This window comes from Callorhinus ursinus, unplaced genomic scaffold, assembly GCF_003265705.2.
Source record: "Callorhinus ursinus isolate GAN/ISIS: 27379988/994484 unplaced genomic scaffold, GSC_fseal_2.0 scaffold52, whole genome shotgun sequence".
NCBI classification, from domain to species: Eukaryota; Metazoa; Chordata; class Mammalia; order Carnivora; family Otariidae; genus Callorhinus; species Callorhinus ursinus.
The window spans coordinates 7,511,104-7,528,826 of NW_027397114.1; the positions used below are offsets into that span (position 1 = coordinate 7,511,104).

Below are 17,723 nucleotides of genomic sequence, written 5' to 3' on the forward strand. Positions count from 1 at the left end.
AGAGGGGGAGGGAGAGAGAACACACAAGCGGGGGTGGGGAGGTGGGGAGGGTGAAACAGACTCCCCACCCCCAGCAAAGAGGCCCAAGGTGGGCTCCATCTCAGGACCCTGGGATCATCACCTGAGCGGAAGGCAGATGCTTAACCGACTGAGCCACCCAGGCGCCCCCCAAATTAAGGGAATATTCTTTCAGTATTTGAAAACTGTTTTCTGATTCAGCAAGCAAGTCACTCCCATAATTGCCAGTTAAGACCGTCTTTATTTTTTTCATTTTCCTCTTACACTGACATTGAGGAAAACATCAACCAACATTCATGCTGCAATTCCTTGGTCAACTGAAACCACAAGTTGGCTACCCATACAAGGGTTTGACCAAAGCCAATGAAAGGATTCTTGAGAATCAATTGGTTATATAGAATTTGCAATCGTATACTATTGTTATCATTTGTAAGTTGTGTGCTATACAACCTTTACATCAGTAAAATTCATGATAAACTTATGTACCTATATATATACATATATATATACATGTAATGCCCTCTTCCCCCGAGAGCCAGATGTTAAACATTTATCAGCACACCACTGGCTCTAGAACACACATTATTCATGTGTCATTCCACAAACATTCACTGGAAGCCAGAGGGGATACAGTTAGTCAATGAAGAAATGACTCGGTCACGGTCACACCTCGCAAGCGGCCCAGGCGGGACCACATCACAGGTACTCCCAGAGGCCAGCCGGTCTCTCGGCCAGGACCAAACCAGGTTTTCCAGGGCCGCTCCCCCCGCACCGGGGAGGGGCGGCTTCGGCCTCAGCGCCCGGGAAGTGAAAAGCAAAGGTCGGGGCAGGGGACCAACGGCTAGGCGAGAAGCCGCCCACCGCCAATAGCGGCCCGGGCTGCACTCAACGTCACGCTCCGCCGAGGCCAGCGCGAGCGCGCCCTGGGGAGGGGGCGTGGTCACAGCCTTCCGGAAATGACGCCATCCGGGGGCGTTCCTCGGCGGCGGCGGCGGCGGCGGCGGCGCGCGGCCTGGGCTAGCGCTGGGCTCCGCGCGCCCCCCGCCCCCCTCTATGAGGCAGAGGCCGCGGCGGCCGTTAGCGCTGTCGCTCCGGGGGCCGCGGCGGGCGGGGCTCCGGCGGGGCCCGGCCTAGTCCCCACCCCAGCCCGGCTCCCAGCCGCCCGCCCTCCCTCCCTCTCCCCGATGCAGGGGGCCGAGCTCCGGGATGGCGAGGCGGCGGCGGCGGCCGCTTCGTACCGCGTCCTGAGCCGCCTGCTCGGCTATGGAGAGGCGGCCCCCGAGCCAGGCCCGCCGCCGCCGCCCCCGGGCCATGGCCCCCCGCCGCCACCCTTCCTCGCGCGGCCCGGTCCGCGGGGCTCCCGGCCGCCGCAGCTGATGGTGTTCCGCAACGTGGGTCGGCCGCCGGAGGAGGAGGACGCGGAGGCGGCCCCGGAGCCGGGACCCTCGGAACTGCTGTGTCCCCGGCACCGCTGTGCCCTGGACCCCAAGGCCCTGCCGCCGGGGTTGGCGCTTGAGCGAACCTGGGGCCCGGCGGCTGGACTGGAGGCGCAGTTGGCGGCTCTGGGGCTCGGGCAGCCGGCGGCGCCGGGGGTCAAGACGGTCGGTGGGGGTTGCTGCCCGTGCCCGTGCCCGTGCCCCCCGCAGCCGCCCCCTCCGCAGCCTCAGCCGCCTGCTGCCGCCCCGCAGGCCGGGGAGGACCCCACGGAAACGAGCGACGCGCTACTGGTCCTGGAGGGCTTGGAGTCGGAGGCCGAAAGCCTGGAGACTAACAGCTGCTCGGAAGAGGAGCTCAGCAGCCCGGGTCGCGGAGGAGGAGGGGGCGGCCGGCTTCTGCTGCAGCCCCCGGGTCCTGAATTACCCCCGGTGCCCTTCCCGATGCAGGACTTGGTCCCCCCAGGGCGCTTGGGTAGAGGGGAGCCGCAGCCCCCGCCCCCGCCCCCGCCTCCTCCCGGGCCCCTCCGGCCACTGGCGGGCCCTTCTCGGAAGGGCTCCCTCAAAATCCGCCTCAGTCGCCTCTTTCGCACGAAGAGCTGCAACGGCGGCTCCGGCGGTGGGGATGGGGCCGGCAAGAGGCCTTGTGGAGAGCTGGCTACTTCTGCTGCGAGCCTGACAGACATGGGAGGCTCTGCGGGCCGGGAGCTGGACGCGGGGAGGTGAGACTGGCCGAGGGGCTGACTGACAAAACTTCTTTTCTTGTTTCATTTCCCTTTTATTCTGCTGCGAACATGCTTCTGACAATTCTTAGGATGTGCCTTTCATAAGGAGGCACAGAGACTTAGGGCTAAAGGTGGTGACATCGCCCATTAGGTCAGAGCTAAGTGGGGGAACAGTTTTCACTCTTAGGAAGTTCACTCCGGTGACGTTTCTCAGCTGGTTAGCATCCCTCCAGTTGGGAGATGATTTGACACCATCCTCCCACCCCCAACCCTGGCCTGGCTTTTAAAGTTTTCCAAGGTGTCTGTCTACCATTATATCTGGTAGGGCGGTTGCTGGAAATGTTTGGTCTTTGGGGCAAAAAGTTGGTGTTGTAACCATTTTGCTTATTATTCTTTCTGTTTACCCCACCCCTTTCACACTCATGCCTACAAATGATGTGACACACGTGCAGCTGTAGGCCAGCAATTGTTTGGGTATCTCTGTTCAACATGTTAATGTTTTCCTGGTTGGTTTCTTAGATATACTTGGTATCTCAAGCCTGTGTGCTGACCACCGTCTGGGAGAATAGAAAATAGTTTGCTCTCAAGCCCATGTGAGTATTCTAAGTGTGAGGTATAGACATGGGTCCGTGAGTTCTAGGCCAGTTGATGAATATTCCAAACTTGGACGTTGATTTTTTTTCCTCTGCATTTCTGAAGGGTGGACAGCACTCTGGCATCCAGTATTAGGTCTGTATATTAGTTTAAAAAGCTGTCAACTTTTGTGTCAAGAAGTGAGACTTCCCTTGTGGTAACTGCCATTGTGGTTTGCACCGCTGAGTGGATTCTGAGCAAAGATTGGAATTGGTTTTGGTGCAGCTCATATGGTGGATTCTTGAGACACACTGGCAACCACAACCCAAGGCTGAAGAACGGGTAGACCAATAGATTTGAGAACTTTACTGTGTACCAGAATCATGTGGGGAGCTTTGGGAAAAGATCAGTATGCCTGAGGGCCCAAGAGTTTAAATTTCTACAAAGCTTCCCACATGACCCTGAAGTATGACCTCGACTGGGAACCACTCATCCTTGGACTTCTCCTTTCAGGGGAGTTTGCATGCCCCCAAGAGGAAAGTGTGGGGTCAATTATGACTTAGCTGCCCTTTCTGAAGAGTTGTGCCAGAGCATCATCTTGGGAATCAGACCCAACGCAAATTCCCTAAAGAAATCAGTAGGTTGATGTGTGTTGCCCCTGCAGGTAGACCTATGTTTCTGCCTTTGCTTCCCAGTGAACTTATGCTGGGAGCTCAGGTCTTAAAACGTGTGGCTGCCGAAACAGCTTTTTTGTTGTAGGCTCTGCATTCAATGCTCCACTTAACCAGTATAGATGAAATTTTCATCAGATGGGGGGAGGGCAGGATTGAATCTGTGGGTAATGACATAGGATAGACTGCTAATTTTCTTGTGGTTTGTCTTGCCTTTGTTCCATATTGACCAGGACTTGGTCTAAGATTCCAGAGACGCTGAATATGAGGTGTGGCGTGAAATTAGCTGCTACGTCTAATAGATTAGGAAGGGAAAAGGCATATAATGTTATACGGTTTTTTGCCTTTGGAAGCAGAATTTAATGGTCATTGGCTGCTCTTTTACCAACCCTCACACTAAGCACAATACAGATTTCTGCTGCAGAGCAAATTGGGCTGTAGCTCTGCAAGGAAGCTTAGTTCAGGGCACTGGAGAATTACATTTTTTGGTCCAAGGGCTTTTTCTGATGAATTGGAGAAGAGCTAGGTATTTGTGTATGAACGTTTGGCTGACTGCTATTAGGAGGCAGTGTGTTGCACAGAGGACATGAACATCTAGATTCCGTTTACAACTCCAACATCTGTGGAATGTAGGCCAATTTTGTCTTCTTCGTGCTTCCTTTTTTTTTTTTCATCTGTAAAATGGGAGTGATTATTGTCTTGTTCCTGTCCTTGTAGGAATTGAATGAAGACAAGAGAAATTGAGATGGAATATTTTGTGCTTTTGGAATAAGATTGAACTGGTAATTTTTTTTTTTTTAATGCTTAGGATTTGGTGCTGCTAGATTTGCTTGTTAGCTTTTCCACAGCTTACTATGTGCCAGTCTTGTTGGCAGTCTCGCAGCTGTGAGAAACTTGGTAAGTCTGGCTAGGGTAGTTGTGATTTCTATGGATCTGCACCTCCTAAGTCTGCCCTGTTGGGAAGAAGGATGAGTTTGGAATTTTAGGTTGTTCTCTTGTTTTGATTGGTAAGGCCCTGGAGGCTGTGAGAAATGTCAGTCTTTTGCCAGAAGGTATATGACCCCCCTTCTTATTGTTGGTTGGAGTTAATTACGAGTCTCTGCAATCTTTGCTGTATAATTTGGGGCTTTTCAGTAACCTCTGGGTATGGCTCTCTTTGCCCTTTTCCACATCTGCCTTTCCCACAGCTATCACTAGAAAGTACTTCCTGCCGTCATTTTAAAAGGCTTAATAGTCTCCATATTTTAACATGAAGCAAACCTTTAGTTCCTTTTAGATGCTTTAGAGTCCTAGATGGACCTACCTGGATATACTGAGTCTTAAGTCTTGTGCGAATTAGCTTAGAGAACCCTTTTCAAGTGAAGGAAGAAATGGGCCCATCGACTAATCAGGTTTCTGTTCTGGAGAACTGGGCTAGGCCTTGTAACACACATATGTTGGAATTCAAAGAGCTGGGCTTGATGCCTGGGGGCCTCGGTGTGATATAGAATTGCTATTTCAGGAAAACCAGTGAAGTTCCCTTGTCTTTTTCACATATGTTGAAATGATTGTCTTCCTTTGTATTTGCTGAGAAATAGCATTTGATCTAACCTTTTAAAACCATCACCTAATACACACATGGTTGGAAATGGGTACCTTGTTCATTTTTCAGGGTTTGTTTTTTCCGAGTTAACAGTTGAGATTATTACTGGCTGTCTTCGTAATTGTGAGGTGGGAAAATGGAGAACAGTTCTGTAGTGGTTTCCTATTTGTTTGGAAAAAAGATAGAATTCTGGAAAGAGAGGCAGGCTGCCATTAGCCTGGGGCCCTGCTGTCGTGGACAGACCCGGCAGACATGAGAAAGCCTTTTCTGTTTCCTCGGGTCTTCAGGTCTCAGGGAGTCTTTTTGAGAAATAGCCTGACATGCTGAGAACAAGATGATTTTGTGGTGTGTGTTGAGGAAGTTCTGACTTTGGGTTTGGGTTTTGGGTCCATACTCCATGGATCTTTTCAACTCTCGTGCCACAAAGTGGTTGTGGTTGGCATCTTATCTTTTGGAATGAGCAACCTAACTTCAGAAATCTCTGTCCATTTGAGCCTGTGTCTTTCACTCCTTAACATTTTCCCTGCTAAAATCATTCCAAGGTTTTAGACGTTGGACCACGCCTCTTGGCTTTTCCCTGGAAGTTCCCTCCATAGGTTCTTCAGTTGGCGAATGATGGAGTTTTGGAAATGACCTTGCTGCACAGATGTCTGTGTATTGGAACTACAAATGAACACATGGTTTTTGTGCCTGCAGCACATGAACAGACACTGGCTTATGACGTGTTGGAAATGGCAAGGCTAGCTGACTTGGCACTGTGTGCTCTAGCAGGCTCAGAGGTAAATTGTGGCCATCAAACCTGGCATTTGGACATCCGAGTTTGGGAGTTACTGTAGAAAAGGACATGTTCAAGTCTTAGGACATCAGTAGATGGGGTTTATGGACAAGGGAGAGGGAGGACATCGTTATTTCATGGTTTATATTTTAGGTTTCAAGGAATTTGAAAAGTGGCCAGTGGTTTTATCAATGTGTTGTTGGCCCATCTAGTCTAATGCTTGTAAATTTTATCCCATGGATCTCTTGCCGTCCAGTTAGTAATTTACTGAGGCATTCTGTTTGTCATCTGTAGCAGAAGCAGTGGTGTAGCTGACACAAAGCACTGCTAGCCCCAAAGAAGACCTTTGCCTCAGGTCTTCTGCTGCCTCTGTCCTTTTCTGCCACCTGAGGTATAGCCCACCAGATCCTACCCCACCCTACCTCTCAAGTCTTTCTGCTGCTAAGATGCAAGTGGCACACTGGCAGAGTTAAAATGACTTAACTTTGCACCCTAATGCTTGTCAGGATGATCTGGGGAGGAATAAAATAACATGGGAATGTAGTATGGAAGGGTTAGTTAAAAATGTTACTGGAGCTGAATCATTCATGTTGTTTTCCCAAAACGGCACATCCAGCTTAGATGGGCTTTTATCGTTTTAAATGCTTCATGTCTACAAAAGGAGATACATAAAGTGTATGTACTATAATAATAATGAATTGCATACTTGGGTACCCACCACTAAGCTTAGCAAATAGAATGTTATCAGTATCTTTGAAGACCCCTGTGTGTTGCTTCCTGATTACATCTCTTCCCTCCCCCACGTAACCACCGTCCTCAGTTTTATGTTAATTGTTCCCTTGCTTTGTTTTTTATAGTTGTCTAGATTGGTCTTTTCATGAATGGCTGCCATTAGAATGCTCTCAGGATCCTTGAGACAGAAACTGCTTTGGATTTTTAGTTAGACAGTGTCTACCTGAAGAGAGAAGGAAGCACTTATTTTTATTATTAGCCTATCAGCCCCCTAGACCTTCTACTCTTCAAGCTTCCAGCCCCGAGGCCCCCTTATTTGCCAGAAAAAGCCATCCCAGGGCTCTCAAATGGCTCTGCCTGTGTTCAGATTCTGATGTATTTCTTTTTCTAGATCCTAGAAACTATGATTTTCTTCTGCAGAATGCCGGGGGTGGGGGAGAAGATGAGTCCCCACAAGATGTGTGCATTTGGGTACTGCCGTTCTTCAGTGCTTGGCACTGAAGAGCCTCGTCCCCAGCATGGGCAGATGGCAGAGTAATGCAGCTTCCTTTGAAAAGAGGCAAACGGCCAAATGGCTGAGGTGTGAACCCTTTGAGAGGCCAGTGCTTTAGGTTTCTACTTGCTGGGTTTAATGTTGTACCCAACAAGTTATCAAATAAAAATCAGCTTGGAAGCTCTTCAGTCTTAAAGTTCATGTCCAGCAGAATTAACTTTCCATTCCAGCCCTCTGGAGTGTTGGAACTAAGCTGCAGATGGTCAGGGTCAACTTTTATAAACAGAGGAGTCTGTGTGGTTGTGTCGTGTTTTGATGCAGCCATGTCTCCTGTGTGTGCCTTGGGTGGGGCAGGTACAGGGAGCGCCATCATTAGATGAGAAGTCTCAGCATCGAAGAAGTTGCAGAGGGAGTGTGAGAGCAATCCAGCGTCTTGGCTGTTTCTGAGTAAGGTCTTCACAATATGGTTTTGAAATTCTGTTTGAAGGGAGTCTCGAGAAGCTTAGATGTCTGTGTTAAAACAAATGTGTAAAGATCTTCCAAAGTCAAGTAATTTAAATAGGGTTTCATTTTGGATTTTCTGTGCGGCTTCTCTGTTGGTGCCTTTGAAGTTTTATTTAGTCCTTTGGGTGAGAGTAATTTTGGAAGGTGAGCCAGGTATAAGGCCTAGAGTCAGGCACTCAATTCGTGGGTTTTTTCCTTTTCCTTTTTTAAGTCTGGTTTGTTGAGGTATAATTTATGACCGCCTAAAATTCACCTTTTTTTTTTTTATGTGTCCAGTTCTGTTAATTTTGGCAATATGATATACAGTCATATAAGCTCTGCCACAGGCCAGATAGAGCATATTTTTATCACTTCTGCAAGTTCTTTCCCTTGTAGTCAATTCAGTCATCCTGAGGTGAGGTTTTTGAGCTTAGCACATTTCTGGCCAGAAAGTCTTTGTCAGTCTTTTGGATTTCTTTCATTTCTCACTGAAAAGCCAGTTGAAATTGGTACAAAGTGAAGTTACCTTTGGTGTATCTTTTCACAGGAGATCTGGGTTTTCCAGCTGGCTCCCCAGAGCAGGATCAAGAAGTCATGGGGAGAGCCATGTGACTAGCCACTCAGAGAGGGGAAGGGCCATTTTCTTTGGGAGCCAGGCAGAGCCCTTAACCTGAGGGGGCCCCCTTGTTAGCTGATGGCTTTGTACCATGGCTCGGGGCATTTGTGTAGAAATCAGGGATCTTAGTGGTTGAACATTGCCTGTGCTTCTTGTGCCATTCTCAAGACCAAATCTATTCCCTGGTTCCCTTTGGGACCTCTTGCACCTTGGGGCGGGGCCATAGGGAAAGTGTTTGCTCCGATATGACACCTGCTCAGGTCAAGAGCCATTTTCTTGGCTCCCTTATGAAAATCAGCCTTGCATCTGACTTCCTTCCTCTAGAAATGGACTTGCTAATTACCACTCAAGGTGTTTTACTTTTCCGTTATGCTGGGTGTGGAGAGATCCAAAGGGATTTCTCATGGCTTTGTAGGCTGAACTTTGTAGGCAAATCTATTTAAGAAATTGCCTGAATTATTTCATTCTCCCCCTTTAAATTTTAGGCTTTATTACAAAAGTGTTGTTGACAGTGACTAGGATTTGCTTGGTTTTTCAGTGCATCTAGAATTGAGTGTCGTAGTGACTTAAATGTGTATGTGTTCATTCCTCCATCCTCCCTTATATTCTCTGTGTGCTCTCTCACCCCCTAGGAAACCCAGGTTGACAAGAACTCAAAGTGCCTTTTCTCCGGTCTCCTTCAGCCCTCTGTTCACAGGTAAGGGTGATTGCTCTCTTTTTCTTCTGACCTCTGAAAGCAGGAGTGTTCTGAGACCTGTCTGGGGACACTTGCAGATGCACCGCAGAGCAAGCTTCTGGTGGGCCTGCAGCCACTTCCTTCATTCCATGCCCGCTGGGGTTGGGGTGAGGCTATTTTTATGGTGTGGAATGTGTTCTTGACTTTGGAGTCTTTATAGTTGGAGATAGAGACTGCTGGTAATTAGGTAGCCCTGGCAGGTACACAGTGCTTCGTTCAGGGCCATCGTGTGTAAATTAAAAGTAGGAATTACAAATTTATAGGCTCATAAAGGACTCTCTAGAAGTCATACAATTCCTGTCCTTGCTTCCAAGGGAGTTCATGGATGATCTAATAAACATGATCCATGATTGTCTGGTCTATTTTTAAAGACTTTGGGCAAAGGGGATTATGTGAACTCTTGTCTTACCCATTTTAGGGGCCAGGAGTTCTTGCAGCTGTTAAGAGTTCTTCACTGTGTCTAATTTAAGTCTTTCCTATTGCAGCAGGGAACACAGTTGCTCAAGTAGGAAAGTGGTTGAATATCCTTTGGGCAACTGCCTTCTCCTTAATGGGGATCTTGTTCAGATAGGGAGCCTTTTTGTTAGTCATATATAGAGCTCCTGCTTAAGTAAGTGATAGAGAAGGTCTTTAGCATGCTGCCTCCAGTCTCAGGAACGGAGTACTCCTCATTGTGGCCCAACCAAAAAATCCTAACTTCAAACTCCTTTGGAGATTGTATCCCTCGAAAAGATGACAGGAAGAATTATGATTTAGGAATGGACATGTCCAGAAGATGTTCAGCAGGCTATTGGGACCCCTGTTACTGCATAGACTGCTGTGAGGTGTCAGAAGAAGTGAGTTGGTGTCTGTAATAGGCACAGATGGAGAGGGAGGCCTCTGTTCTTACCCGAAGCCCAGAATTAAAGAATCCTGTCCTGTAGCAGCATGTCTTTCTCGTTAATGATTGTTTCCTCTTTAAAGTAAGGAACGCTCACCCACATTTGTACTTTCAGGTTTGGTGTTCCTGTTTCAGACAGCCTCAGCTCTCTTGAATTACATCTTTTTTTTTTTTTTTTTTTAATTACATGTTTTACTTGAGTGCTATACCTAGGGGCGCGTTGCTGGTTCAGTCAGTTAAGCGTCTGCCTTCAGCTCAGGTCGTGATCCCAGGTCATGGTCCCATGATCCCAGATCGAGCCCCACATTGGGCTCCCTGCACAGCGGGGAGTCTGCTTCTCCTTCTCCCTCTGCCCCTATACCCGCTCGTGCTCTCTCTCTCTCTCAAATAATAAAATCTTAAAAAAAAATAAATAAGTGCTATACCTATCGTCCAGATCTCTGACCCTTCAGGAAACACACTTGTCTGAGCTCACTGCATTGCTCTGGGCTGCTAGACTCTCAGTTACTAAGCTCTGTGTTGAGTCTGGGCCCAGCTTCCCAGAGCTTCCACTGATGACTTTTAGTAGAGCTTTCTTTTTTTTTCTTTCTCTCTCTCTCTCTTTTTTTTTTAAGATTTTATTTTTTATTTTATTTTGACAGAGAGAGACACAGTTAGAGAGGGAACACAAGCAGAGGGAGTGGGAGAGGGAGAAGCAGGCTCTCCGCTGAGCAGGGAGCCCAGTGTGGGGCTTGATCCCAGGACCCTGGGATCATGACCTGAGCTGAAGGCAGACACTTAACAACTGAGCCACCCAGGCGCCCCTCTTTCTTTCAGTAAACTCTGCGCCCTACATGGGGCTCGAACTCATAACCCTGAGATCAAGAGTCACATGCTCTACTGACTATGCCAGCCAGGTCCCCCTGGCAGAGCTTTTCTGCTTATCTTAATTAGTGCTCAAGACCTTTGTAAAAAACTGTGTATTAGATTGTGAAAGCCCAACTCTTGGCCTTTTAGAGATACTGGTTACCTCATTTTTTTAACTGGGAAATAATAAAATTCTAGCTGAGGAGCTAATTCAGCTTCCTGAATGAGAAAAAGTTGTTGGAAGTAACACCCTAAGGGCCAAATTAGAGAAATCTTGAGAGTCCTCCCCCTGTGGGTCAGGCCTACCAAAACTTGTGAGTCAGCCTTTGTTTTATAATACCCGTTACCCTCTGGTGACTGAAGTGGAGAGAGGGTAGATGGGCTTGGATGGCAAGAAGGAGGGTATATGCAGAGAACAGAACTGCATGATAGGCCGGAAATAGGAGAAACCATGTGCCATCCCCCATCAAGCTCCTCTGGAGCTTACCTGATTTGGCTGACTGTGGAAGTAGTTCATTATTAGGATTATAAATGCACTTTTTGGCCTTTGTAGCCTTAGCTGTTAGGAATCAGTTGATATGCGAAATGGTTGGTTCTCTTATGAGTGAATATTCTGGAAAATTTAGATGTAGAAAGCTATTTAGGAAGAAGTTGGGGCTCACCTTGGGACCTTTATCTGCATTCAGGTTACCATGCAATTCTTACATTTTTCTGGCACTTGCTTTCCATGTCCATTTGGACTTGTAACAAGCTGCTTGCCTTGCTCCCTAAGGCAGAAATTGGTACACACATCTGTAAACATAAATGCTGTGAGTTCCATTTGAATAAAGACCCCTTGTTAAGGTTACGTAGTCAGTGGCACAACCACAATTAATTGGCCTTTCCACTGTTAATCCTATGTTTCTGTCCTAAAGAATCCTTGACCTTTAACAGGACCGAGAAATGATAGAATTTAAAATTGACTTGCCGGGTGTTTGGGGGTGATTCCAGCTCTGGGGAGCATTAGGTTTTGAGATTTTTGAGAGCCGGAGACCTCTAGCCTCCCTTGCTTGCCCTTTGCTTTCCTTTGCTTTCGACTTCAGCTGGGGGCAAGGTGCTTCCGTAACATGCTTGGTCTGTGAATCCCTCAGGTGAAACTGTGTCACTTGTGGACGTGGACATCTCTCAGCGGGGCCTGACCTCTCCACACCCTCCAACTCCCCCTCCTCCTCCGAGGAGAAGCCTCAGCCTCCTAGGTATAGTCTCTGCCCCTCTCTGCCTTCTTGCCCTAGTGGGAGGGGGTGAGCTCTAGAAACCTGTTGTTCTTTCCCAGGACTGGGTTTCTAATAATGACCCAGTTATTCCCTGTCCCTTTCTCAGCACACTTGTCATCTCCCTAAGCAGTTAAATGGGTCTCTTACCTGCATGCTGTAACGTTTACTGTCCATATGTTGATTAGACCTGTATTTATCTTGCCCTGAATCTACCGGTAGTAGACTGCTTTAGGAATATCCTTACATTTCTGCTTTCAACAAAGGAAACCAGGTTAAGATGATTGTTGCCTCTGTGCAAAAAGACAGGGTGAAGGTCAGGCCATCTTGCTCCAGAGGGCAGCCTGATGATCCTTCTCCCTCTCCTCTGCTTCACCTCACTCATCTGTGCTCATATTTCTGAACCTCTTGCTTCTGTTCTCTCTTCTAGATGATATCAGTGGGACGCTGCCTACATCTGTCCTTGTGGCTCCGATGGGGTCTTCCCTGCAGTCTTTCCCCCTACCTCCGCCTCCTCCACCCCATGCCCCAGGTTAGCTTAGTTTAGAGGCAAGCCTTGTAAAAGTTGGGAGTACAAAGTAATATACTCTTGAAGGATGGGAGACGTCTATTTATGGAAATAATAGGACTTATGCGAAAGCTTAAATCTTATCCCCTTGGCTGGGCCAGAACTCCTTGGAATTGAGGCCAAGAAGTGGTTTTTCTAACCCATTTTCCCTGTGGAGGTGAATCTGACTTTTGTTAGGGATAAAAGACTATTGAATTTCTCACGTCTTTGCTGCCGAACCTGCTTTGCGGTCTCTGAGTAGATCTCACTTAGGAGACTGCCTTAATTTCCTAATGGTGAAGAGGTTTAAAGTTTTCAAAGTTCTCTGGTGTTTCTAAGCTTTTAGTATTTACTGCAGCCTTGTAAATAAGTACCAAGCATTTAGTAGCCCATACCTGCTTTGCCAGCCTCCAGTCCCCAAGGAGTAAAATGAATGAAATCAGCATTCTTTTCCACTTGCCTGGCAAAATCGTTCCTCTTCCTGGGCAAGTAAGCGAGTCACTATTTCCAAGGCTGCTTTACCGGCGCTTCACCTCGAGGTGGGAGAAGCTGGAATCGCTCTAGGCTGGTGAAGCCCCTGAAGTAGTCACCTTAGTCAGGTTAGTGAGCAGCTCCTCTAGCCCTCTCTTGGGGTCAAACGCCCCCACCCATCCTTCACAGCTTACACGAGCCCACACAGCTTTTTGTTACAGCCCATCCAGCTCCTTTCCACTGCTTTGGCGTCCACCCTTTCCAGCTTAGCTTCTAATGCCTTGCCCCTCTTCAGTTAGCATCTCTGTTTTGCGGGGAGGGTCTGCTTGTGCTTGGGAGCCGGGAGGGTGAACAAGTGACCGCCACTCTCTTGCCCGGCAGATGCATTTCCCCGGATTGCTCCCATCCGAGCAGCTGAATCCCTGCACAGCCAGCCCCCCCAGCATCTCCAGTGTCCGCTCTACCGGCCCGACTCAAGCAGCTTTGCCGCCAGCCTTCGAGAGTTGGAGAAGGTAGGCGGTGCCCGGAGACTGGCGGCTGGCCTCCTCTCCCACTCTCCTTCTTCTGTCCTGGGCTCTCCTTGTCTTATTTTTAGAGGAAGAGTAGTTCTCTTGCCTCTATATTTACAGTGCCAAAGCAATATGCTGCTATGATCAATTCCATAAGGGACGTTGTAAAATGGAATCTTGGAGAAAAACATTTGAATGTGGTGAAGAACGGTTATGGAGAACTGTTTACTTAGTGGAAGCTGACTTTGACAGATTAACTGACCCAGTTCCCTCTCCTTTCTTTGTCGGGCCCTGGTAATGGGACTGTAAGCTTATTCTTCTGTTACTCTGGAGGGGTAAAATGAATGAGCCTGCTGTTCGTTGCTAATGGTTAAGACACTCTTAGCAGCTCTTGCCTAGTGAAATGTTTTAGAAGTGATGGGAGGGTGGGGATTCTCCTGCGGTAAAATCGATAGTGCTGAAAACGTGCACCTTTCCCCCATGCTGTGAAGTACTTGACCACTTCTTGTCTTTGATAGTGTGGTTGGTACTGGGGACCAATGAACTGGGAAGATGCAGAGATGAAGCTGAAAGGGAAGCCAGATGGCTCTTTCCTGGTACGAGATAGCTCTGATCCTCGTTACATCCTGAGCCTCAGTTTCCGGTCACAGGGTATCACCCACCACACGAGAATGGAGCACTACAGAGGTAAGAGATGCTGCTGTTTGGGGAAAGCCTTCTTCCCCCTTTGCGGGTCTCTACTCTTGCTATCTGGCCTTTTTGCGGGAAGGTTTTATAGAAGTGGAACTATGGATAGGGAGGAAAACCTCATACTCCGTTGAATGTTGTTATGGGTACTGGTTTCAGTCCTAGAAGGAATGTTGGCAGGGGTAGGGAGGAAGGTGAGGGTTCTGTTGAAAAGTATTCTCAGCATTTCTCTCCAAAAGACGAGGGCCTGAACAAGACTGTCAAACAGAGCAAAGCTGGTAGAATTCTCTTGATAGAAGGAAGAAATAACCTAGGACCTTTCCACAAATTCTCCCAAGCTCCGTTCGTAATTAGACTTAACGCGTGATGTCGCTTCACCTTTCACCCCTATGTAGGTAATTGCTGTATCTGTATCTCATAAAGAAAAAATAATTAGACTTAACATCTAGAGAGACTTCTATTAAATCCTGTACACAAAGAGGAGAATTTAGTTTTCATCCTGTGACTGTCCTGTAAGTGAATTTCTTTGCCTGAGAGTCGCATCGGCTCTTCCTGCCAGACAGCATGGTGATAATTTCTTTAGGTCATCTCTGTGGTCTCTTAGGAAATAGTCATCAGAACTCAGAGACTTTGTGGGATCAACATGCTTTAGACTATCTGCCTTCCTTCCTGGGGGGTCCCTCCTCCTCTGTGGTCAGCTAGTGCTGAATGCTGTGGTCGTGTATAGAGCTGATTTGTTCAACCCTGCTGTCTGGATTGACTTTGCATCGTGGCATTCTGTGTTTGACCTGGGCCAGAAACTCGTGACGGTCAGCAGTGGCAGGGCTGGGTACTACATCCTTTGTCTCCGAGTAACTGCCTGTGTTACAAATTTGAAAAGTGGAGAGAACTTTGGAGAGTTTCAGGGATCAGCCTTAAAGGAGCTGTGTTAGGCACAGCCTCACAAGCAAGAGTCTCTTGCAGGCTCTTCTCAGCCCCCACCATGTCTTTTCTGCTGTCAGCCATGTTGTGCTGTATGTATCTGGTTTGCTTCTCACGTGGGGCAGGAAGTAGCGTGTTACGCCAGCATAGCTTTGTCCATGGTTTCCTCTGTCCCCACCCCTGCCTTAAAGGTGCATGAAGAGAGAGGCCCTTCAGTCCACAGACCTGAGAATTAGTTAGATAGCTGTGGCCTAGCCTGCTGCCCCCCCTCCTGCTATTTCCAAAGGCCAAAATCAAACCAGAAAAACACCATGCAAAGTAAAGCATTTTCAAATGAAGTATTTTTTTTTTAAAGATTTTATTTATTTATTTGACAGAGGCACAGTGAGAGAGGGAACACAAGCAGGGGGAGTGGGAGAGGGAGAAACAAGCTTCCCGCTGAGCAGGGAGCCTGATGCGGGCCTCGATCCCAGGACCCTGGGACCATGACCTTAGCTGAAGGCAGACGCTTAACGACTGAGCCACCCAGGCACCCCTCAAATGAAGTATTTTTATAAATCTATGAAAATGATGAATGACTAGGCCATGAGAATGAGGAATAAATGCCTGACCTCTAAGGTCCCTGATAGGCAAGAGGCCGGTAAGGAGAGAACCTTCAAATGGTGCTCCAGTTACTTTTTATTCAAAGGGGCTTTTCTTCCTCGAATAAATGGAATTTTTAATAGAAGCCTTGTGGGTCTTTCAGTTGCCAGTTTAATGGAGCATTTGTCTTTATCTTTTTAAGTGATATTGTAAGAGTAGCTAGAGAGACTCAAATCTGTAGTTCTCTTGGATTCCGTCCCTTTTGTGGGTGATTCCTTTGCATTTAGTGCTTGAGTTTTTGGTTTGTTTTTAGTCATGGAGTTCAGTTTCCCTTTTGCTTTTGGGACTCTAAAATTTTGGGGTGGGATCTTTGCAACATACCGTGGGGGGTGTGAATTGAGAAGTTAAAGAAGAAAAGACTTAGAATTTGATGTTTTGTGCGTAACACCTGAATGAGTGAGACTTGCAAAACCACTCTTCCTTTCTTGCCTCGACTATTCCATGAATGCTTGAACACAGAGTTTCTTGAAGGGATGGCATTTCAACTGGCTTTTGCTATGGCAGTCTTTTTTTATGGTCTGTGATTTAAGGATTAGTGTTCCTACTAATGTCTTATTAAAGGTGATTTCTTCCTTTCCATTCATTGTGGAGCAAACAGGAACAGGCGTCTTCAGGGACCTCTGTCTGACAGCTTGCCCACAAATGACCCTCCCAGAATTGTGAATCGTTTCAATGTTTAAGTGAGCTTCCCAGATGTTTTAAAAGTAAGTTTTTACATCTTTACCTCTCCCTAATTTTCCATGGCAGGAACTTTCAGCCTGTGGTGTCACCCCAAGTTTGAGGATCGCTGTCAGTCAGTGGTGGAGTTCATTAAGAGAGCCATCATGCACTCCAAGAATGGGAAGTTCCTCTATTTCTTGAGATCCAGGGTTCCAGGTAAGGCTAGAGTTACATTAATTATATAACTTACTTGGGTATGATGCATTATAGTATCAAAATGTGTCCCCCTGCCTCCCAGAAAAAGCCACACTTACTTGAAGTCCTTTTTCCTGGCTCTTCCTGGAGTCCAGTGGTTAATCTCCTGCTCTTGTACATTAATCCTTCAACATACTGAGAAGGAATCTTTGCTTTTCTGAACACACGAATGAGAAAATGGATCCCATCTCGCTGCCCGGGCGTCCTGTGAATATTTAACATTCAGAGGTGTCTCCTTGTCCCTGATCCAGGCATCTCATGCTTCCATGTGAAGCAGAGAGATGAGAACTTGCTCAGGTCATTTCTACGGGAACAGGGAAGGTAAAAAAGTATTCACTAGAAAGGCCACGGTGAGTGTCAAGGAGGCTGAATTCAATGACAGTCTGCTGTGGATTTTGTCCATTCGTACTGAACTTGCTGTTAAAGAGTAGATGGTTCTTGTTGATTCTTATATCTCTACTAGCATTAAATATAAAGACATCTCTCCATTTGGGAGCTTTGGGAAGTTCCGTTCCCATCCTTGCTGGCGTGGTTATATAGTCTTTCTGCCCACTAAGTAGGGAGCTAGCTATCTAATCTCTCCCGAAGGGAGGGAAGAGATGGTTTGGAGGAGTCTGTCTGCTTTTATAGGGTTGGGGAAAAGCAAAATGACAAGCATATTAATTGAGGAATTTGTAAGATACAAACAGATTAAAATGAGAACTTCATGCGTTCCCAGTGAATCAAATTGAGATTCTTAAACAAACTGTGTGCCAAGAAATTGCTTTAAAAAGAAGTTCCAGGGGAGCCCCAGGCAGAACATCAGTAACAGGATTGAACCAGGTTACAGGAATGTGTTTTATAATCTTGGTGATTTAAATAAGGCATGACGGGTGAAAACTGTATTAATTCTCACTTCATTTCATATTTGCTTCAGCGCTGTCAACACAGTTGGGTCTCATGCAGTTGACTTGGTTAAAGGGAAAAGTTAGAATCCTTTCTTATAGGAATTGACTCTTTAGTAATTTTTAAAGTTTGTGGCTTTTGGAGGTTATTTATTTAGCAAGCATTTATTCTGTAACTCGGTATCAAAAATAAGCCGTATTTCTACCCTCAGAGATCTCATGGCCTCAGAAAGAGGACAGGTAGGAAGATAAAGGCAAGAGCACATGTAGAACTCAGTACAAGGCAGGGCGGTCAGTGGTGGGTGATTGACAAGGGCGGGGAAGCAGCTCTGTT

The 17,723-nt window shown here is 47.2% G+C and overlaps 1 protein-coding gene across 3 annotated transcripts in view; it reads left to right on the forward strand.

Moving 5' to 3' along the window:
- Window positions 1–1,007: 1,007 nt before the first annotated feature.
- Window positions 1,008–17,723, forward strand: part of SOCS7 (suppressor of cytokine signaling 7) — a 31,022-nt gene continuing 14,306 nt past the window's right edge. Inside the window, exons 1-7 of one of the 3 annotated variants that reach the window (XM_025859276.2) lie at window positions 1,008–2,173; window positions 8,734–8,798; window positions 11,694–11,798; window positions 12,244–12,345; window positions 13,213–13,343; window positions 13,859–14,027; window positions 16,338–16,466. In XM_025859276.2, coding sequence (XP_025715061.2) covers window positions 1,203–2,173; window positions 8,734–8,798; window positions 11,694–11,798; window positions 12,244–12,345; window positions 13,213–13,343; window positions 13,859–14,027; window positions 16,338–16,466 — 1,672 coding nt within the window. In that variant the 5' untranslated portion in view covers window positions 1,008–1,202. The remainder of the gene's footprint in view (window positions 2,174–8,733; window positions 8,799–11,693; window positions 11,799–12,243; window positions 12,346–13,212; window positions 13,344–13,858; window positions 14,028–16,337; window positions 16,467–17,723) is intronic. The other 2 variants (XM_025859277.2, XM_025859278.2) reach the window with 2 other exon arrangements.